The sequence below is a fragment of the Hesperophylax consimilis genome, chromosome 28 (genome assembly GCF_061612785.1).
Source record: "Hesperophylax consimilis isolate HC1 chromosome 28, BYU_Hcon_1.0, whole genome shotgun sequence".
NCBI lineage: Eukaryota > Metazoa > Arthropoda > Insecta > Trichoptera > Limnephilidae > Hesperophylax > Hesperophylax consimilis.
Genome location: NC_142863.1, coordinates 17,895,119 through 17,918,524, shown reverse-complemented (window position 1 = coordinate 17,918,524; position 23,406 = coordinate 17,895,119). Strand labels below are relative to the sequence as shown.

Below are 23,406 nucleotides of genomic sequence, written 5' to 3'. Positions count from 1 at the left end.
TCTTCCACTCTAGGCGACCTGGCAGCTGCCCGGTAGGACTATACAGTGGCTACCCCACTGACTAAAGTATTCATGTCACTTGCGTCGCATTGATCAATTTGGTTACGGTCCGTCACCTATTAGGTGGAGATTATGTTTCCAATCACCTTGGGATTTTAATTTTGTAAGTCCGAGAGTAGTTAATATAATAATAATAATAATTGTTTTATTATCATTTTTTTTCTCATAACTAACTAACTGTAACTTAGATGGACACTGTAAAATTGTCCGAAACGTTGGCTAAAGAAGGAGTTAGCGTAACACGGCATAACACCCCAAAAACAAATAACAAAAAAAGGTTAATTGTAATATATAGTAAAAAGGCTTTTTCAATCAATAACATTTATTCATACACCAGTTATGTATTACAAAATAAAACTCTTACCACCAATAACGAGTATTATTTTAGCAAAAACATTTGCAGTCTAACTGACCAACTTCTGATGGGTAAATTCCAAATAAATCTCTATTGAATTGTATATTTATGTATGTATTCCAAAGGATATTCCATGGATAGACATAATACATGTCATACAAAACTATTTTTATTAGACCTTAGGCCTCCAGAAAACTGACTGTTATATTCCGGAGGCTGTCTTTACACATGTAAGTTTTTCACGTAAGTCACTTATGTAAGTGACTTATGGAAAAAATTATGTATGTAAACAACACTGTAAATCCCTAACTGTTATTTATAGCAAGTTAAAGAAGTCATAAGAGGTGTAACTTTTTGATAGGTTTAATCTCGTCTGTGCGAACTTACAGCCTTCTAAAAGCTTATGAAATCAATTTGATAAGTTGAGACGCTTACCGTAAGAAATGGTACCTAAATACGGCGATGCCATAAAATTAAAAGTCAGGTTTTCGTAGAATTTTTAATATAAACTAAAATCTGATTGGGATAAGTGGATAAGTACATTATTATCTCCCGAAAACAATTTTAAAAAAATAGTTATAATTTTTTTCAGGTGGAAAATGAAAATGAGCATCCTTCTTTTTAATTATAGGTTCAATCCTCAATGTTTCTGTTTGTAAGATGACATTTTTTTAATTCAAAGTCGGTTGCTGTCATTCGGATAAAATTAAAGAACTTCATTCAATTCCATTGTTAACGGAACAAAAGCATGTGTAAAATAATTTCTCTCAAGCCAAATTCTATTCCAACATTATTTTGGCCTTTCCATAATTATTGTCGAAATCGCATAAATTTAACAGCAGCAAATCGTTGCTGACAGGGAGTCATCTTACCGCAAATAAAATTACGGGTGTAGCGCTCGCTGTGTGCAGTTACAAAGTTAAACATCTGAACAACTTCCGTGGGCATTAATTAGCGTAAGTTTGATGTATATGTAAACGCTCCTGTAAGTAACTTATTATAGTAACATACGTAAGCCGTAAATTTTACTTACGAGTGTAAAGGCAACCTAAGACTCTGTCAGAAGGTCGAAGAATTTGTGTGTATTTCCGATTTTCAATAAATTAAATATTTCTGAAAAAACTAAAAACTGTTTTTGGAAAGCGATGAAATTTACCTTCATATTTTATTTTTTAAAAAAACGTTAAAAAAAAATAAAATGGTTCATCTTATGTTTTTTCATCACTGAACTAATATTAAAATAAAACGGAAAAATACACATTATATTAGACAAATGTATTATTAGAACATTTGGTTACATAGAGGTGTAAATTTTAATTCTTCTGCAGTTAACTTCTGGATTTGAATACAAAGCTTGGAGTTTTCTCTTTCTAACACTGTTTAGATCATATTTCTCACCATGAGAGTAAGGGAGATACAACGATTTCTATGAAACCATATGAGCTGTTCCCATAAGCAAAACAAACTGTTTGTTCGCAAAACAGAATAAATTAGCTGGAGCGGTTAAATAAAAGACTAGCACTGTTCATTTTGGGAGTCAAAAGATTTAACTCCGAGTTTCCGTATCTGGGAGTCATGTAATGCCTAGCAATTCGCACTGAGCACTAGGTCTGTGCAAATTCCTGGTTTGTTTGTCGGATTTCCAAAAACCCTTTGTAATAAAATACAAAAATGAATCGCTGTGATATCTGAATAATTTCGTCCACACTGCTTGAGACTGCCTCGAATGCCAGCCTCAAGCAATGTGGACGAAGCTAATGAGTCTTTACTGGGAAAAACATACACTGTCACAAATAAAAATAAAAACATGCCAAATCCATTACAATGGAGTAGAAACGTGACACTTTTGCAATACGTATAACATAAGATATTGTCACAGAAAATCAATACTGCCATAATTATAAAATAATTAATTTTACCTTGTAATCAAAAAACCTATTCAATTTTTTTAATTAAAAGCAGAAAAAAGATTTTCAATGAAATTAAGTATAAAACATATACATGGATAGTATTGATTACTTCGGTATCGCTTTCAATATGCGCATTAGTTTTGAAAATATTTTCTGAAAAAAAAACTATAAAAATCATATTCTTCATAATATCACAGTTTACAATTAAGTTTCTGGACTGAATTATATGCTATTTGTAGTGAAACTCACATAATAATATGTAAGGTTCACAAGTTAAGAAATATTGTATTCTCCGTTCTGTTGGAAATTCTTTTTAGAGAGTTTCACTGTATGGTAAAACCAAATAAAAAAATTAAATCATTCTTGAACATTTTGATGTTCTGAAACCTTCAACAGAATAGGTTTATATAATGAAGTTTATACTCAATTATTAAATCAATCAAACTAAATGACACAATGTGTGAATTCCTAGTGTGGTTCATAAAAAAATCATGTACAAAATATAGTTAAAATAAAAATAAAACATTAGTCTTGAATTTAGTGATATTCTGTAACCTCCAATAATAGGATACAATGAAAATTATCATTGTCTGACTTGTGTCAATTGTCGAAATGAAGATATGTACTAATTATTGTTAATTTAAATCCTTCGTCTCCGTCCGGGGGGCTTGGGCTGCTCCTCCGGCTTCAGGGAGCCCCTCAAGGGTCTCCGGGTGCCCCGCTTGTTGGAGCCAGGGTCTTCCGACGACTTGCTGGATTCTTCCGATTTCTCCGATCCTGAGAATGTTCAAACCAAGATTAATAAAAAAAAACAATGCAAGAATCATAAAATTGAGAGAGTGCAAAGCTAGAATCTAATGCAGTACACATGTGAGAAATATTGTTGACGTCGGCTTCGAGAAAATGGGCACATTTTTGCGGCTCAAATTTGAATTTGAAAAGAATTTCTGGATTCTATTTTTCCTTCTCTATTTATTCTGTGCCCTACCTTACTAGCATAAAAATACAAGTAACTAGCTGACGTGTACCCGACGTAGCACGACTTTTCTCTACTTTCAATAAATATAATATCAATGTATTATATAGGGTTTTCCAATAAGAGGTGTTATTTTGGTAGATGTTACTTTTGAAGCTGTCATTTTTTGACATTTGACAAGTAGAAACTACGCTATTAATAAAAATGGAACGATACACGCTTCAACAACGCATTGAAATTATTAAAATTCACTATAAAAATGGTGAAAATTTGGCAGAGACGGTTCGTAAAACTCGAACATTTCTGGGTCGTCGTGAAGCACCTTGTCGGACCGCAATACAGAAATTGGTGGAAAAATTCGAGCTGTTGGGACAATTTAGTGATGTGAAGAATAAAACCCGTGCACGTCGCTCAAGAACAGCCGAGAATATTGCTGCTGTAGCCGAAAGAGTTGAAGAAAACCCAGGTTTGTCCATTCCTCGTCGTTCTTTGGAATTACACAAACGTCATTACACCGTATTTTGCATGAAGATTTGTGTCTTAAGGCTTATAAAGGATCATCAACAACACCTCTAAAATAAAATAACACCTCTTATTGGAAAACCCTTATATATAAAGCTTCCGGAAGAAATTGTTGCTCTGTTGTAGAGTTTATAAGAACTAAGCGCACAGACAGAAGCGGATAGTGACTTTGTTTCATACTATTTAGACATATTAAATGTTTAAAAACCGGGATGATAACTTAAATGGTATGAAAACAGTCTCTTCTCCAAACAAAACAGTAAATAGGTAGATACAAGAACATAAATTTGGCTGATGTCTTATAATGAAACTAATCTAGTGGACTAGTGGACCTGCAATGCTTCGCTATTGCTAATGTCTTTTTCGGGCGCCTCCAACTTCTTCCACCATTCACTACTGTATACCATAATGTAACTGTTAAAAAACTACATTTCATTGAGTTTAATTCGACTCCGTATCTCATTCGGGTGCAGAGATATTGAAGTATTCCTCGGGCGTCCCCGACTTATTCTACCATTCTCTCTAAACACTCCTGGCACAAATAAGAACAAAGTTTGATATTTTCAGCGATATCGGTCGACTACCTTTCTAGTTTTGCGAGCGCAAACATATGCAGGCTAAATTTTCAGAAAACTGATGAACAATTCCAGTCTTTGGAATGAATTAAAAAAAAGAAAAAGTATATCTTAGATAATTTTATATTTATAACTATCTAAATTACTTTCTTTGAATAGTGAAAACTTATTAAATCTTCCAATCCACAACTATCAATCCACATTTGGTCTACTTGTAACGAACTGATATGTTACGTCCGTCACAGAGTACCTACCAAGAAATGGAACTGCGAGAATTCTAGCCACGCGTAATTTACGGAGAGGTTTCCAAAGACAAACCCGGGCTTCAGTCTTCAAACAAGTGCCGCCGGGGGATCGTGCTGTGAGAGGAGATCCTCGTGTCCGAGTTGGGGTTTTCAACAGAATGTGTGAGACTTACATATTTCCTATTTAAATTCATGACTTGTTAGTCGCTTAATAATGTTTTTCAATTTTTCAAAAATTTTGTTTTCCAATGACTAGAGGAAGACTGGCGCCCTTAGGTTAAAACTATGACATTGATCAGATCTAATCTTTTCACTTGTGGATAGATAGATAATAATTTGAATGATACATATTAACTTTTGCAATCTTTTGAGTCTCTTCGAGACGAAAACCACGACAGATTAAGAATTATTTTTAAGATTTGTCAATATAAATTCCCGAGAGTCTCATGTTCTACAAAGATTCCATTATAATCCTGATTTTTACAATAAATTTTATGTTCTTTACTTTTGATAGAAAGTTCTGGGTTTTATTCTTGACCTTTATTTATTATTCCTCATGGTAATGAAAGGATGTTACCTACTGAACAAACCAATAATCGATGACAAAGTGTTTTCAACGCTCACAATGTCCCTTGGATATATATTTATAAAATTATACGCAAGAGAGATTCACTGTAGCGTGTTTGGAGGCTGCTAGGCTCTATTATAGCCTCATATACAGGGTGCAGCAAAACAGACAGTGCAGTTTTGAAGGGCCGGTACATCCAGTGTGGTGGGGGTAGGAACCTGGGAGGGGCCTCATTGTGTCGGAAGGGCCTTGCTGTTTTCAATCGTTACCATGGTTTGGTCCACACATTTCTTGAAATTGGCCGTTCTTTTGTTGCCACTTAGCGGGCATTCCAGCTGCAATTTGCGACTTCTTCCTGTGGGGCTACCAGAAGGAAAATGTTTTAAACATCGGCCTCACACCTTGCAAGAACTCAAGAATCGAAATCGGGAGGAAATCGCCACTATACCCGTCAAGATGTGCCAAAAACTTCACAGAAATCGCCTGCATCAAAGTATCGTTGCTGGAGGCCATCATCTTTCTTATGTCATCTTCAGGAATTGATGCATAAAATGGCATGATGTACCGAATAAACTAAACCCCATATCTGTAAGTTGCGCCGTTTTTTTTTAATAGCCTTTCGTCTGTTTTTCGCACCCTGTATCTAGCTCTGTTATTATTCCGAGTAGGCTCTAGAGCTGCAAAAAAAAGAACATAACAGACCTGCAATGCTGGCTCTGTTGGCCTTGTTCCCCTTGTACTCCTTACTGGGGGTCTTGTTGCCGCTGCTGCCTGATGTGGTCCCTCCCTTCACAGAGCCCCCCTCCTTGCTGCTGGCGTTGGAGTCCTTTGAGTCCCTGCGGGGGTCTGATTTTACTGAAAACAGAAAATCTATCAACAACCTAACCTTATTTCAGCACGACCACACATCTATCTTACTTATATCTTATCTTACTTACTTACGATACTTGACCCGGTATTAGGACTTACTCCAAGCGTCCCAATTGGATCTTTGTTAGTGAGGATGTTCCCATCAATGAATATTTTCCCTTTTTACAACACATGTAAATTAATACTTAGTGTGTCAGCTAAAATACCGAGTGGCACGCCAAGTGCCGGCTGACACTATATTCATAATAACTTAGATGTTTCTTTGCAAAATGATTTTTTGTAACTTGTACCATCATACCAGATAATGTGTTTACATAAATATTTATAAAAATCGTACATATCTATCCTATTAATAGAGCTGGCCCTGTACAGGCGCAATTGGAGCAGTCCGCTCCGGGCGCCAACTTACCAAAGAGCCAAGGAGGCAAGGTGCTGATAATACCTAACACAGCGCCCTTGTGCCCAAGTCTTGCCCTGCCTACGTAGTTTAGTTTTCCCAGGTTAGCTACTTTCTGAAACGTATTTTTTCTCTAATGTTATAAAAAAAAAAAAAGGTTTTCCAATAAGAGGTGTTATTTTGAATAGCCCGCTATTTCGGTAGATGTTACTTTTGAAGCTGTCATTTTTTGACATTTGACAAGTAGAAACTACTCCATTAATAAAAATGGAACGATACACGCTTCAACAACGCATTGAAATTATTAAAATTCATTGAGTGAATCAAATGCAAATCATCTTGAGTGATGAGGCCCATTTCCACCTCGGTGGCTTCATCAACAAGCAAAATTGACGCATCTGGGGCTCGGAAAACCTAAGAGTTATTGTTGAAAAGCCTCTCTATCCTCAACGTGTGACTGTTTGGTGCGGTTTATGGTCCGGCGGAGTCATTGGACCTTACTTTTTCGAAAATGAGGCTGGAGCAACAGTAACGGTGAATGGATTGTGCTATCGAGAGATGATTAATGATTTTTTATAGCCGGAATTAGATGGTATCAATCTGGACAACGTTTACTTTCAACAAGACGGCGCTACGTGCCACACAAGCAAACGAAACCATTGATCTTTTACGGGAAAAGTTTCTTTGAATATCAAAATAACACCTCTTATTGGAAAACCCTGTATGTAATGAAGAAACACGAAAATATTGAGTTTTATTATATTTTCCAGCTAAATAAGCATTCTTCACAATAAAAATTAGTCATATGAGGCATTCCTGTAAATAAATAGAAAAAATTATGAAACAGAATTTGCAACGCACTTTTTCACAGATAAAAAATCTATGTTTGCAAGTGACGAAACAAGAAGCCAAAATTATATAAATATACATTATTTCCTTGCCAAAGGAATATAATTTAAGTTAGTATGCCAGGAGCATTTTTAAAGGTGCAAGTGCAATGAGTTCGCTGGCATTCCTAGGGTTAGTACATAATTATATTTACCAATTTCTTTTTCTGATGTTTTACTGGAGGTGGGTGTATCAACTATGGGGGTCTGCGGCCTAGTGGAACTAACAGATGATTCGCTCTCTTTCCTCTCCTTGGCAGGTTTTTCTGGCAATTCCTTTTTTGAAACTGAAAGTAAATTTAAATATAAAAAGTTTATGTCGTAATTACTCTGAGAGAATAAGATAATTCTAAATCTAATTTTCATAATAAAAATAAGCTAACTCCGTATCCTTTATCATTTGGAGAGATGATTGAAGATTGGTGCACTTGTTTTAACTTCTGAATTTAGCTTTTTTGCTGGTGTCAATTCAATTCAATTTATAAATATTTAAAACATTACAAAATTGTTAATGCGTTTTTAAATACATTTGTAAAGAAGTGTACCCGACGTTGCTGGGGGTTATCGTTAGGAGATGGACATATACCATCGCAGACTTTTCTTTAGGCCTTATCAAGATATACAATTCTGTAGTACATTATTTTGATCTTATAAGGTTTAACCAGCATTAGTAATGTAAGCGCCGGAAAATATTTTTTTAGAACTTGATTACAAAACATCGACTTTTCTCTACTTTTCATAAATATAATTTACATGTATCATATATATATATATAAAAACCTTCCGGAAGAAATTCTCTAAATGACAGTGAAAATGAGGACACCAAATGGTTGAATTGTATTCAACCTGACTTCTAACCAGAGATGTGTATAGTAATTTTATAGTTTTTATGTTATTAAAGTCTTTAGCGATTCTGAGAATAAATACAAGCATTTGTAATCCCTTACTGGTAATGCTATTAATGTGATTCAAGAAGTGTAATTTGGAGTCAAAGATAACTCCAAGGTCATTGAATACAAAGACTCTTTTTAGGTTGGCATTGTTAATTGAGTAGTCGAATAATAAATAATAATAATAATTGGATAATTTGTAGAGCGCCGTTTTTGTGAAAAATCACCTCAAGGGCGCTGTACAATTTATTTCCTAGGATCTACATTTGTTATTTAGACCAACTGTGCCAGCACGAGGTTCGTCAGCCGTTCAGGCATGTGTCTGCCGCCAATATAGCGCTGACATGTGTCTGCTGCCAATAAAGAGCGCCGACACAACATCCTCACATAGACAACAAACCTTGGCAGCACCGCTGTGACGCTCGACAAAGACAGAAGATGGAGACTCTGCTGCAAGAGTCCTAGGTAGCGAAGGAACTGTACCAGCTGCTGCAGGGAGAGAGACTACCCCGTCCACCAACTGTGCCAGCACGAGGCTCGTCATCCGCTCAGGCATGTGTCCGCCGCTAATATAGCGCTGACATGTGTCTGCTGCCAATAAAGAGCGCCGACACAACATCCTCACATAGATAACAGACCTTGGCAGCACCGCTGTGCAAAATCACCTCATCCTAGTCTACCCTAGTCTCTCCAGTCACCTCCCAGCCTTTCATGCCACCTAGTGCATCCTCTCGACCCTTTCAGACTCCTTCCTGGCTCCAATACCTAAATAAAATCCAGCAAAAAAAATAAAAAAAATAAAATTCTTTCTATTGTCGTGATCCGACGATTTCACACCTCTGTCTCAGACCCTTAGGGCTCGCTTATCGCGGGCTATCATAAGCAAAATCTTAAACCAAAGTCAAAGTGAAGTTTATGTGTTAATACATAAACAAAAACAGAAAATAAAAACAAAAACTTTAAACAAAATATGGCTTATCTGTCCTCCAGGCAGACATCCTCGGTTGAAAAGGTCCCGTAAATCCCGACACCACTTGACACTTGAGTCAGGTATAAAATCTTCGACTGCACTGAGAATCTTTGTTCTAGGTTCACTTTCAAAATTTAATCAGTTTAAAATGCTATAATAATTGCAAATTCCGGCAAACGGTAGAAGTTACGCGCATTTCGTGAAATAAGAAGGTAAGCACTATATAAAACACGGATGCTGAACATTTTTCAGCGATCTCTTAACAAGGGAAACCTTCTGAAAGGATTAAAGAAACTGGAGCGGTTAAAACACGTCTGCTCGGGGTTTTAGATCTATGGAAACTGATCGTTTGGCATTTGTTGATATTAAGATGTAATTTGTTTACGATGCACCATTCATAAAGTTTATTTAACTTCATTTGTAGAGTTAAACAATCAGAAGAATTACCGATCGATTTAAACATCTTTAGATCGCCGACGAATAGAAGAAAGTGAATATTATCGAAAATTAGTGAAATGTCATAAATAAATAGTAGGAAAAGAATTGGTCCTAGGTGGGAACCTTGAGGGACCCCACTTAAGGCAAAAAAGTGTAAGAAGTTGTGGAGGTAATTTTTACAGATATCATTTTCTGTATGATAAGTAACTTCTAAGCCATTCGAGAAAGTTGCCGCTTATTCCCAAGTGTTCTAATTTTTCCATTAAAATGCGATAAGAAACAGTATCAAAGGCTTTGCTAAAGTCAGTATAAATTGTATCAGCTTGAAGACCCTTGGACAGTGCATTAGAAATAAAATTTTCGTAAAGCAATAAGTTAGATGACGTAGATCTGTCTGGCATAAAACCATGTTGAAATGTTGATATAATTGGTTTAATTTGATGCATGATTTTATTTAATATAATCTTTTCTAAAAGTTTAGGTAGTGATGACATAATACATATGGGTCTATAATATCCAATTTGACATTTATGTATCTCCTTTTTTAAAAATAGGTGTTATAAAGCTACTTTTCCAAATTTCAGGAAAACAACCTGTAGATAAGGATAAATTGGAAATTATAGTAATATGAAGAGCTAGAACGTGAATACAGTTTTTAAGTAATATTGAGGGAATCATATCTGGCACCGAATTCGACCTGATATCCAGCTGTTTGATAAAAGTCACAACATCATTTACTACCACATGGATGTTATGCAAGTTAAGTGAGCTTTCGGTAAATTAGGGTTTATCAGATAATATGTTGTCATTGTCTTCAACATATACACTCTTGAAGAAATCTGCAAATAAATTTACAATATCGTTTTTGTCATGACCCACTTTTTTCCCGTAAAACATTGTACCGGGAAAGTTAGAGTTATTTTTCCGAAAGGAGTTAGCGTAATTCCAAAATTTATTAATATTTGTTAAAATATAATATTCAACATTGTTGGTGTATTTCTTGAAACATACTTTCGATTTCCTAGTACAATCTTTAAGCAGAATGGAGAATGTGATATAATTATCTAGCGTTCTATTTATTTTAAAACGTTTGTGGGCAATTTTTTTATCGTACGTTAGATTAATTAGTTCAGAATCGAACCATTTAGGGAATTTAGAAGTGTAATACAGTAGAACCCCGTTAATTCGAACCCCGATAATTCGAAAAAACGCGTAATTCGAAATTTTCGCCAAAAAAATTTCCGCAGTAAAATTTTTTCATACATAAATTTTTTTAATTCGAAATTCGTTAATTCGTAATTCGAAATTTATTTTTGTCCGCGCACGAAAATTTGTTCGTGTAATTCGAAAAAATTTGATTTTTGCGAAAATAAATCATAATATTTCGTAAATCTGAATCTAAAAGTCAGCCGTGGCGGTAAAACGCCGAAAAATGTATTTTTACCTGGTTATACATCGTCCTAATTAGTATTATTATCTTGTAAATCTGAATCGATTTACACTGGAATGTCATACTTTTTCAAATTTATTTCGAATATCCGAGTTTGAAGGGCCGAGAAAATACGTTTTACGCGGAAACATGTCGTAGTTTTACGAGTTTACACCAAATATCTGAATTTAAAGGGTCGGCTGCGACGAAACTCGGCCGCGAAATTTCGATTTACGCGTAAATGTATCGTATATTTACGAATTTATTTCGAATATTTGAATTTAAAGAGCCGGCCGCGACGGAATATGGCCGCGAATTCTCGTTTTACGCGGAAATATGTCGTATTTTTACCAATTTAAATGCGGATATTTGAAATAAAGGGCCGGCCGCGACGGAAAATTACCGCGAAATCTAGATTTACGCGGAAATATATCGTATTTTTACGAATATCTCAATTTAAAGGGTAGGCCGCGACCGAAATCGGCAGCGAAATCTCGATTTTCGCGTAAACATATAGCATTTCTACGAATTTATTGCGAATATCTGAATTTAAAGGGCCCGCCGCTACGGAAATCGGCCGCGAAAATAAAGAAATAATTGGTATTAATACGAATTTACAACTAAAATTCCACCTGGATTTGAAGAGGCGGCCGAGAAAATCGATTTTCGGCGTTTTTTTTTTTTTTTCTTCATAAAATTTCGAATTACATGGGAATTCGTTAATTCGAAATTTGATTTTTGATGTCCGGTGGATTTCGAATTAACGAGGTTCTACTGTATTAGTTTTTATGTGATTACCGCACAAGAGTCCACTCCGAACTGTCTGAAGCCAGTGAGACTATGGCATCCCCAATAGGGGTGTGTTTTTAGGCTGAAAGGAGCGGGTAGGGAAAGGAGATGAGGTGGTCTTTCACCAGGGAATTCATCACTAATTATATGAAAGAGGAAAAACAGATGCCGGGTTCAGTCCTCCATTAATAGAGTTTCCCTTCTTTCAATATCTCCTTATCGGCCGTTCCATCTCTCAAATACACAAACTAATCCACTTGCTCCAAGAATTAATCAAACACAACTATATTCCAGTGTTTTCGAACTATCTCTTTCAAATACCTTGACTTTAGACTCACTTACATTGATCATTAAATCATTCTGCACTCATACTACATTCATTCTAGACACGAGAAACTGTAGATCATCCATAGCGTTAAAAATTGCACCGCATCATCACTATACCAATCCCAAAACTTTCAATTCTTGCATACAATTAATTATCCATGCACAAATTGACATAATTGCAACAAGCTACAAACAATAAAATAAGCACCAATTACCTTTAGGAGTAGTATTCAATAGTAATTCAACTCCTCGGGACATGGAACGGGGAGTCGAACTCACAGATCTGGGAGGACTGGGCGGTCTTTCTGGAAAAGAAGATCAAAATATTATAATCAAAGGTTTTTGACAGAAGTAAACAGGTGCGCTTTTACAAATTAATGCACTTGTGTTCAACCTGTGTTTCATTGTAGTTATGACGATCTAGAAATTACAGAAGCTGCGTAAATGTTTCATACCACCAGAATCCACCATTTGAGAGTTTTTACTGCGTCAGCTAGTCAAACGGGCAGTAGTTTTTAAGTTAAGCTAACAAACTAACTAACCATCACGCCGTTTCACCGCAGGGATAGGCAGAGGACGGACCGCCAAACAACTCGGTCTTGGCACTCTTGACATTGCCTGACTCAAGTATCTGATTCACTTTATCGTGCCATGTCTTCCTCGGGCGTCCCCGACTCCTGCTACCATTTGCGTTATATGTTCTCCTTACACTCCTTTCTTCGCTCATTCACTCTACATGCCCAAACCATCTAAGCGTCCCTTTCTTAATCTTACTCATTACGCTTACATCAGCCTTGCACTCTTTGCGGATCTCCACATTTCTCACAGGATCATACATGGTTTTATCACACATACGCCTCAGGGATCTCATTTCTACAGCATTCAGTCTCGTTATATCATTAAGAATCGATAGAGAAATTATTATTAACCCACGACCTTATCAAAAGCAAATAGGTCACTGAAAGTAATTCTTCAAATCAGAAAATGAAACCATATGATGTAATGTATAATTGAAGAAAAAGCCAATTAAAGATATACATATTATGTTATTTGGCAGTAGAAATCCCACAGAACAATTTCACAGTATGGATTATTGTATTAACTCCTCCAGCATTTGAGGGTCATATATGACCGGGCGTCCATATTTTAGAAAAGTATTTTTATCTTTTTTTCTATCATGCGAAAATACATAATTTTTTTGATGTTAGAAAGAGAAATAATAATTCTTTTCAGTTTGCCTCAAATATTTATACTGGAATCCATTAATAAAATCCTAAAAATAGCCAAAACGAATAATTCATATTTCGCGGCGCTATTGTAACAATCTTTAAATCGTTTAACTTTAAAAATTATTTATTATTTGTACAAGATAAAAGTGAAGTTACAGTTTTAATGTGGTTATCGTTTTTGACAATATTTTTCACATTTGATATTAAAACTTTATTTTATAGAAATAGTCATGTTTGTTTTAAATACATACACCGGAAATATAATTTTAATTGGTTTCTGGAACAGTATTTTTTTTTTAACGGAAAAAAAAATAAGATGCATATAGCGCATTTGAAATACACAGAAAACATTGCAAACTGAACAAATGTGATGAATGTACTGAAGGGTTAAATTGAAATCTTTAAATCTGGAAAACAAATTCCCAATTGTAATGGGCCACCCTCGTAAAGCTCTTAGTTGTAATCCATAGTGCTGGACGACTTACTGACTTACTTTGAAACACGTGCGCGTGAAAGTACTCTACATAAGCAGCTCCTGCAGGTTATCCTTCGACACCAGTTAAATGAACCAATCTTAAATGCAGTCTTAATTTAGATAGTATTTTGGAATAGAGAGAATATGTCCACCGGGCCATGGGCAGCCAAATGCAGGGTCGTTGTAAGCAATTCTGGAGGTTGTTCCAGGAGAGAATCTCTTTCCCTTGTACTATTTGGGTCGGGGACTCATAGCTTCAATGCAGCGCCTCCTATGCTACTTCAGTGACTCTGTCGATTTTAAGTCCAGCCTCTCCTCGCTTAGCCTATGGAGTTGCTTTCCACAATTTTGTCTGGGGCAGCCCACTGAAGATCTTCCCTCTGGAACTGCCGTCAGCATTCTGAGCAGTCTTTCAATTAATAAAAACTGTACTTGCACTTTCGGTAACAGACAGTAATTCTCTGAGAACTGAACACTTACCTTCTACTTCCTCGACAACGGGCGGTGTCTTCTTGGCCTTCATCAGCTCGCCAAACTCTGAATCGGGCAGTACAAACTCTCTTATCTCATTGGGGAACGGGATTCCTTCTATTTCGTCGCACATCCGCATGTCGTAGAGCGTGTCCAAGTGGCGCCAGATAACAGTGGGAAGAACATCCCGGCCCTGCATCACGGAGAACTTCTCCACTATCTCCAGCATGTGGAAGTGCTTGTTTATACCTGGAAACACACGGAAATAATAAGAGATCGGAACACGGAAAGTAACGGAATGGTATAAATGTACTCGGCCTTATTGCCCGATATAGGATGCCAAAAGTTACGAACGAGTGCCCCAGTGGAAGCCATCCAGAAGCAGACTAAGGAAGAGGTGTGTGGAAGAGGATTAGACCACGACGGGAAGGTCTGAGGATTGGAGGCGAATGGCGAGGGACAGCTAATGCAGCCAATAGAGAGCTTTTGTGGAAAAGACCAAATCCCACCCGAGGATGTAGCACCGTGATGATGATATTGCTAGCCTGGCAGAGCTTAAAATGTATCACATGTGAAAAATCCATTCTATGGGTAACGTGACCAAATATTTTTACCCAGAAAACAGATTTTTGTCAGAGGAGGGGTGTTCGGGAGAGGTTCAAGGAAAATTTTTTTTTTTTAATATTTATTTTTACAAACACATAGTGCAAAGAAGATGGTTTGTACAATCATAAAATACAAATACACAGCAGAAAACAGTTGTGTTAGCATCTTTCTATTATTTTATCCTTACAATGATACACTGTCTGACACTAGAGACAATCTTTTGGTTTTTGTAGCATGTGCCGCTTTCTGAAAATTGACATCCCGTTGGGACAACTGAACAGAGTACCGAAAAACAGGGAGTACGCATTTAAAACAGGATGTACGGTCACGGCTCAGTTATGGCTCAATTTCATTTGGGTAAATGTACAGAAAAGTTGTCATCTTGGAAGGAGTTTTATAAATAATAGGTTCTTTAATATTAATCAGCGATTTATTAATACTCCGCGTATTATATTGGTGACTCGTTAGTTGACCTAACTAGAAGCTTGCTAATTGGAATCTGGGCCGGTGAGATTCTCTGAGAGCCTTCGCACTGGCCCTGGCGACAACTGGCCAATGGCTCCATCTTGCAGACTTCCCCGCAAGCTATACGCACTGCCATCTGTGTGTGCCTCTACAAAGCTTCCTAACAGTTAGGAACATTTTATTTTAAAAACACTTTGTATCAGTTAGAAAACAATGAGAAACAACTATTTCAGTAACCGAAAATGGAAAATAATATTTTAATAGATATTTTGTTTAACCCTAGATAACTAATCGCTCGTCGAGGCGACGACGCGCTACTCGGCGAAATTCTAAATCACCTACTTCCCCCCGCTCCCCGACCTTGACTCTTTCATTACCTTCCTAATTTGAGTAAACAGTGCAGCACGTGACGCGATTGCGGCCACACGCATACTAGGACGTGCCCTATGACCATCTCGTCGTCCGCAAAAGTCGTTTGAAAGTTATTTTTACAATTTTTATTTTTAAGGTACGTACATTCATATATTCTTATATTTATTGTTAATGTTGGCGAATCTACTACAATAGAAGCTCCGGTTCCATCTACGTCAAACGTGCGTAAAATTAGCTACCTGTGTCCATCCAAGGCCCGGAGGATGACCAAACACCGTTGCACCAGATGTAGAAAGGCTATTTGTGGTCCACATAATGTTGTCATGTGTGGTCACTGTGTAGACTGATATTTTGATATTAATTTGTTCATTATAAACCTTACTTTTGTGCCATGTAACAAGTTCCTATCTTAATTAAATATTTTTGATTTATTTCTAGTGTTTTATTGCGTAGTCCACTCGACGAAAGTGTAGTTACAATGAAACAATGAAAACAGTTTAGTTATCTAGGGTTAAAAAAATTGATAATTTTTTTCAAAATATGCAAAGAAAAGGGTAAATATTTCCCTAACCGCTGCACTTTTCATAGGCACAGGTTATGGAAATTACACTTAGTTTTAAGTTAATTACTACAAGTACAACTATTTATGTCGGGAGAGATGGTAAAAGATGCATTTTAATTCCATTGTTATTCAAAGTTCAAAATTAACCTCATAAAACGATCCCTTTGCCGCCATTTATACAGGGTGTATCAGAATGTACCCGACAAACTTTAACCAGCTATTCCTTAGCATATTTGGAGTAAAAAATCTTATGTGCACTTTGCTGTCCGGTAACGTTTTTTTTTAATAAAAAATTTACTATTCATATTTTCACCACATGTCACCACATGTCACCACTGTTTTATCCTTTGTCAAAGTTTGAAAACCCATCTGGCAATATTTTATTCGAATTCCGTTGAATACTGTACGTGTGTACCTATATTGGCGCACTTTTACAATCACAACGAAATGGCACGGCACCATTCGTCTCATTTTTAACTATTATTATTTAGTGTGTGCGAAAGAGCGAAGATGCTTTTCGACATACTTGCTTATAACAGCTGTTGAACACGAAAAGCAATGCCAATGACAGTGATGTAGTGTGGAAATTTTTAATTTTTTTGTTTTTAATTGAAAAAAAAATGCTACCGGACAGCAAAGTGCCCATAACATTTTTTACTCCTAATGTGCCAAGGAATAGCTGGTTAAAGTATGTCGGGTACGTGCCGATACACCCTGTATAACACGTATAAATTACCATAGTAACCCAAACAAAGAACCTAATAATGTATTTTGTGCGTGTGAATAGTTGTTTCTTGTAGTAATTGTTGAAACAAAGTGTAATTTTCATAATCTGTGCCTAAAAGTGCAGTGCAAATAATTACCTGAATCGACATAAACCGAGTGCTGTAAGATCCTGCACAGAAAGAAAGGTAATGGTTTGCAGCGCATTTCTTCTTTCTGCAGAGTCTTAAACATTTGGTACCTGGCCAGAATTTCAATAACGTAACCAACAAGTTATTAGCATCTAAATGACTGGTTATAAAACATATAAACGATAACACATCTGCCCTGATGATGGACACTGCAATGCTGTCCGAAACGTTGGCTAAAGAAGGAGTTAGCGCAACACGGCATAACACCCCAAAAACAAATAACAAAAATACTTTTGGCCGTGAAAATCTTAAATCATATTTGGTTATAAAACAGTTATTTCGCTTTATAGTTATTTGTCTGCGCCGGCTACAGTTTCTACTGGCTAGTTGTCTAGTTATTGGTTATCAGTAGTTATCATGATTATGCAGTTATTGCAGTAGAAGTGGGTACCGGGTAAGTTTATGACTGCCCGATACCTGATACCCTTGAATATATACGGATTTAAAAAGGGTTAGCGCATTACGAACTACAGAAGTCTATCTTGTTTCGCCTCACTAAAGAAAAAAGAAAGATATATGTGCAGTCCGTACAGCGCTGTATCTTTTAATTATGGTTCGAACAGTTTCAAATGCTCCAGTGATGTAAGTTGTGAGTAGCAGCTATATAGCTCGCTGCCTTAGTTCTTGTATGTTCAATAGACCATTTAGCAAATTTTACAGGAGACGTTTTTTTTTGTTTTTACAGGCAAATTCTAAAAAATTCTCGATTTTGGTCATTTCGTTTAATACCTACATATGTGTAACAGGAAATTATTAAAGATCATTTTTCGAAGATTGAAGATATAATATGCCCATATTATGACTTTAAAGGTGGACGTTGAACATGGCATGAAAATGATGAATGATTATTTTGGATATTGAACATATCGTCTGGAGATTGAACAATTCGGCTCCCATAAGATAATTATGAGAAAGCAATCAAAAAGATAAATAGTGACTTAGAAACATTGTCAAAATGGCTCAAACTAAATAAATTAAAACTAAATGTAAATAAGACAAAATACATGCATATAGGCAGAACAAATACGCATGAGGAACCAAAGGTTTCTATAAATGGAGAAATCATAAAAAAAGTGGAAGAAATTAAATATCTAGGTGTTATTATAGACTCAAAATTGAACTTCTCAAAAAATGCAGACTATACAATTAAAAAAATTGCAAAAAAAATATCATTTCTTGGTAGAATCAGAAACAAAGTAAATAAAGAAACATGCCAGATAATATACAATACAATTATATCACCACACTTTAATTACTGTTCAAGTATTCTTTTTCTCTGCAATAAAGAGAAAATGAAAAAAATGCAAATACTGCAAAATAAAGCAATGCGAATAATACTTAAGCGCAACATATACACACGGATAAGAGACATGTTAAAGGAGCTGAATATTTTGACGGTGAAGCAAACTGTGTATTTGAATGTACTTATTTTTATACATAAAATTAACATAGGGATGATGTCTAAGGAACTGAAAAGAAAAATAAATTACAATAACGAGATACACGGACATGGGACGTGAAATTCTAAGCAAATTAGATTGCCAACAAGAAAAAAAACAAGCACCCAAAAATCTCTGATGTACCAGGCCGTTCAACTCTATAACAAAATCCCGAAGGAAATTGCTGTGATAGAAAATATTAATAAGTTCAAAAATGAATTGAGAAAATATGTCTATCTCAATTATTAATGTTTCTTTTTTGTGACTTTATTGAAATATTTAAAGAAAGATTATGTTTGCCAAACAATGTACATGTTTATATGTTTATAAAACTATTAGCACACACGAAGATGTGAGCTAACTTAAGATTAATAAATAAAATAAGTTTGGGGTATTTTTTGTTCAATTAGCCAATTAGTGGTAAATTTTATATACAGGTGTTTTAAGATTTCAAATACTTTACTTTTATCTTAGTTAGTAGTTGATTTAAAGTATTACTTTGAAATATACAAACAGAGTCCTTGAGTTGATTTTTCACAAAAACTGCTCTATATAAATCATCCAATATTTTGGAAGTTTGAAAACAATGCACAAGTACAAAGGTACCTACCGCTAATATACTACTATCGGTTGTCGGTGCATGCGTGATGTGAAATATTCTTACATCGTACGTATTACGGCCTCCGTGGTCTAGGGGTACTCTTGACTAGAAATCCGGAGGTCGCGGATTCAAATCCCGGAGTGCGCAAGTAAATTTTATTTGATTCATTTATGTTATTTCACAAATTATTCATTTAAAATAACATATAGTCTATTTGCGGCATGTTCCAGAGAGGAAGATATGGTGTAAAGACCACCATAAGAATTGAAATGGCTTTAGCCGTGTTTGGTGATCAGATCTGAATAGATACTCACATACCATCTCTCTTCTCCTTCATCCTCCTTCCTCTCTTTTTCCTCTCCATCTCCTTCCCCTCCACACTACCTTCAGCCTCACAATATACTAATATACCCCAATTGGGGATTCCATAGTCTCACTGGCTCCAGATGGTTGGGAGCAGTTGAGACTGTGTGCGGTATTCCTTAAAAACAAATCCCGAGTGATGCGTAAAATTATTAAAGTTCAATTTTCAGTTGAAAATTTGTTTTTTTTATTGTTTCGTTACCTACATTTGATAAATGTAATTTTTAAAGTTTACTTACTTTAGAAAGTTTTTTTTTTCTTTCGGAAGGTCTTACTTGCCGTGAGCTTATTATTTATGTTGACTATCGTGAATAAAATATTATTTTTTTAAATACTTTCAGCTCTTAAAATCCTAAAATTATAATATCCCGCGATTTGGTTATGGGTGTGCGCTATTTAACATTACATTTATTGTTGTTAGTCGTTTGCCTAGTTGGTTTATTGTAGTTCCTACATAAGAATGTGTTTATTGTTTTTTATGTGACTAAAAAAAACAAAAAATCAGAAACTTTTAATTGAATGAATTAAAAATTGAAATATTTGGACTTCGTTTTCATCAGCGATCTCAGCAGTGATAACGGACAAAATTTTCATTTTACGTAATTAAAAATTAAAATGCTAAAATCAAAAATTTCCCAAGTTTTATTGTCAGAAAGCGTTCAAAATGGCCAGTTAAATTGTTTGTGCGTCGAAATTTTAAAGTCGTGTAATTCAGTTAATATTGCTTGCCGCAACCTAATTCTTCCAGATTCGGATTCCCCGGCCCAAAGTTAGTATAAAAATAACTAGTTTTATTTTTTAGGAATTTCGCCCATAAACCGAAGTTTACCCTCCTTTTATAGTAATGAAGGTGAATCAAAAGGTTTCATTTATAAATATAGTTTTTTTTTTTTAACGAAACTGCCCAACTCAATTGAGAAATTATTTCTTGTTTTGAATTATATATATAGCTGCCAAGACTAGACCCGTTGTTTACTTATTGAGGGTAAGTCTTTTGGTTTGTTATATTTTATCAATAGTTCACAGTATTCTGAAGGATGGTTTTTTAAGCCTATGATATGTTTGTATATATAACGAAACACCTGTCAGCGAACATAATATAATGATCTTACCAGCTGGTTTGGTGTCTGCCATCGCCATGAAAAGTTGACATTCATTATCGACTGTCCACTCGAATTCCCCACTTGTCCCATCCCCCTCTTGATCCTCAAACGGAGGCATTATCATTTACACTCTTTACAAATATCAAAGCACAGAGGATTAAAGTAATGTAACCATTTGAGTAAGAATAAATAACAAGATCCGTTGCCTCTTTGTTTGTTTACATAGGCGCAGCCGCGGTCGAAAAAATCTGTTATTTTTATCACCTGTAGGTTTTAATTAACGCTGTAAGGAGCGGTTATTTGAGTTTAACGCTTAGTTTATTTAGTTTCCCGTGATTTTATCTTCATAAAAACAGTGGAAAACACGCAAAACTATTAAAAATAAAGAAACACCGCTCACAACACAATAAATTACGGACCATGCGATCGGAGCAAAATGCGATTGTTTTTTCTATGAATGAAATGTCAAATTATCCATAGAGAAACGGCAGCTACTGGTGTGGCCAGCATACAAAATTTAATATAAGCCGGTTAGTACCGGCCGTTTTTTTTAAATTTTTTTATACAAATAATTACTTTACGAACCAACATTTTTGAAAAAACATATATTGGCCTTTACTTCAACAGAACATTTTTTTTTTTTAAATAATGTAGTAGGCCGGTAAAAACGTTTCGAAGCGTAAAATCTTCTACTGAAGAAACTTTTCTCGTTTTTGCTTATATTTAATAATGTGACAAAGTTAGTCTTCTAGACTTGTGGCCGTTTCATTTATAATTTGTGTAAGAACTTTAGAAAATAAAATAAAATATGATTTTGACGATGTTTTTTTAATTGCAAAAATCGATGCAGACATGCCGCCGGCCAGCTTCAACCAATAATTATGGCCAACGCAAGAGTTCGCATTTCAAGGACTTACTAATAGGATTGCCAAATAAATATTAGAACAAAAAAAAATTCTGGTATGTGATGGTCGAACTGAAAAAGTTCAACAGATACATTTCAATGTTATCTGCACCTTAGCATCGTGTAGAGGCTTTTGAGATGTGGTCCTATAGAAGACTGTTAGGAATTTCCTGGAGAGACCATGTTACAAATGAGGAGGTTCTCCAAAGAATCGAAGGAGGAAGGCACCTGCTCAGGACCTTGTCTGAAAGGCGTGCAAGATGGATCGGCCATGTTATACGACAAGAAGGCCTCTTGCATGTCATAATAGAGGGTATGACCGAGGGGACCAACTCTAGGGGATGCCCACGCCGAGAGTACCTGGAGGACCTGCTGGTGGACGTGCGCTGCTCATCATATGCAGAAGTCAAAAGAGCCGCACAAGACAGGGAAGAATGGAAGAGGAGATTAGATAAAATTGCTGCAAAACAATCCCAGGATTGAAACCAGAGAGAGAGCATCGTGTTCTAAAATTTCAAAACATGCTTTTGATTACCAGACAAATCTAAATTATTAATTTATTTATTAACAACACACGATTGCCATTAACATTTATTAGTCGTTCAATAAAAATATAAATTGATGTCGTAAATCAGTTATGAAACTATTTTAACTAGTAACGCCATAAAACTTTGTTGAAATTAATTTACAATCACACTCAGTAGGTACGTTTTGCAAAACTGTCGAGAATTGTTGTGAAGAATTGCGCAATATAAGATTTAATCGAATATCTAAGCCGGATGCACATTGCACAACATTTTTTAGATTGAATTCCTGGGAGGAATCATATATTTATTCACGTCGCGCGTCGCCATTCAACGACATCGTTGAAGTTCAACAAGAAACAGCGCCGGTGACTGGTGACAGCACAGAGGGAGTCGCTATATGCACAGCGACTAGTCGACAGGGGGCGTGGCCAACATATCCGAGCATACCCGAAGTGAAGTGTTTCGGCGCTTTATTTGAAATTGGTTCTCCACTCAGATTTTTTTTGTGTCGTCACGGCCGAGCATTTCCGAATATTGCCGAGCAGCCGATAGCTAATTTTCATCTTTAGTTTCATACAATTCTTGCACCGTGATTTCATTTGGTTAGATTACTATATGGCCAATATCATAAAGTCGATTCCAAAGCCTCAATAAAGACTGTTTGGTGTGGCAACCACATTCTAATTCCTGCAAATATAATTAATTTTGGACAGTAAAATACTTGTAGTAGGCCCTATGTTCAACTTTCGAACAGATTCGTACTAGGCCTATAATATATACTCAAAGTATCTAATCTTTTTACATTACAAAACAGTACACCTATGGGAAAGTAAAACTAGCATTATTTGGAGTCTATGTGAAAATTTGGATGCCATATAGTATGTTGAAGGATAAGTGAGCAATGAAGGAAGTTGGGCAATTCATTGATTTATATACTTAGAAAAATTTAGCATTATAGACCAAAAACAATATGGCTTTCAAAAGAAAAAAAGCACAGAGAATTTATTACAGGATTTTTCAAATTATATTAATAATGAATTAAACCATAAAAGACATGTTTTAGTACTATTTATAGATAACTCCAAAGCGTTTGATACAATTGACCCACAGAAATTATTAAAAATCTTAGAAGCAATTGGAATTAGAGGTAACCTACTTAATTTTTTA

At 35.6% G+C, this 23,406-nt stretch overlaps 1 protein-coding gene across 1 annotated transcript; it reads right to left on the bottom strand.

Annotated features, from left to right (window-relative positions):
• Positions 1 to 364: 364 nt before the first annotated feature.
• On the bottom strand, positions 365 to 21,239 carry MrgBP (MRG/MORF4L binding protein). Its single transcript, XM_089648893.1, has 6 exons — positions 20,818 to 21,239; positions 14,393 to 14,632; positions 12,424 to 12,513; positions 7,521 to 7,652; positions 5,914 to 6,066; positions 365 to 3,102 (listed from the first exon to the last, which is right to left on the bottom strand). The coding sequence occupies exons 1-6, from the start codon at positions 20,930 to 20,932 to the stop codon at positions 2,966 to 2,968; spliced, it is 867 nt and encodes a 288-aa protein (XP_089505019.1). The 5' UTR covers positions 20,933 to 21,239; the 3' UTR covers positions 365 to 2,965.
• Between the last annotated feature and the right edge of the window lie 2,167 nt (positions 21,240 to 23,406).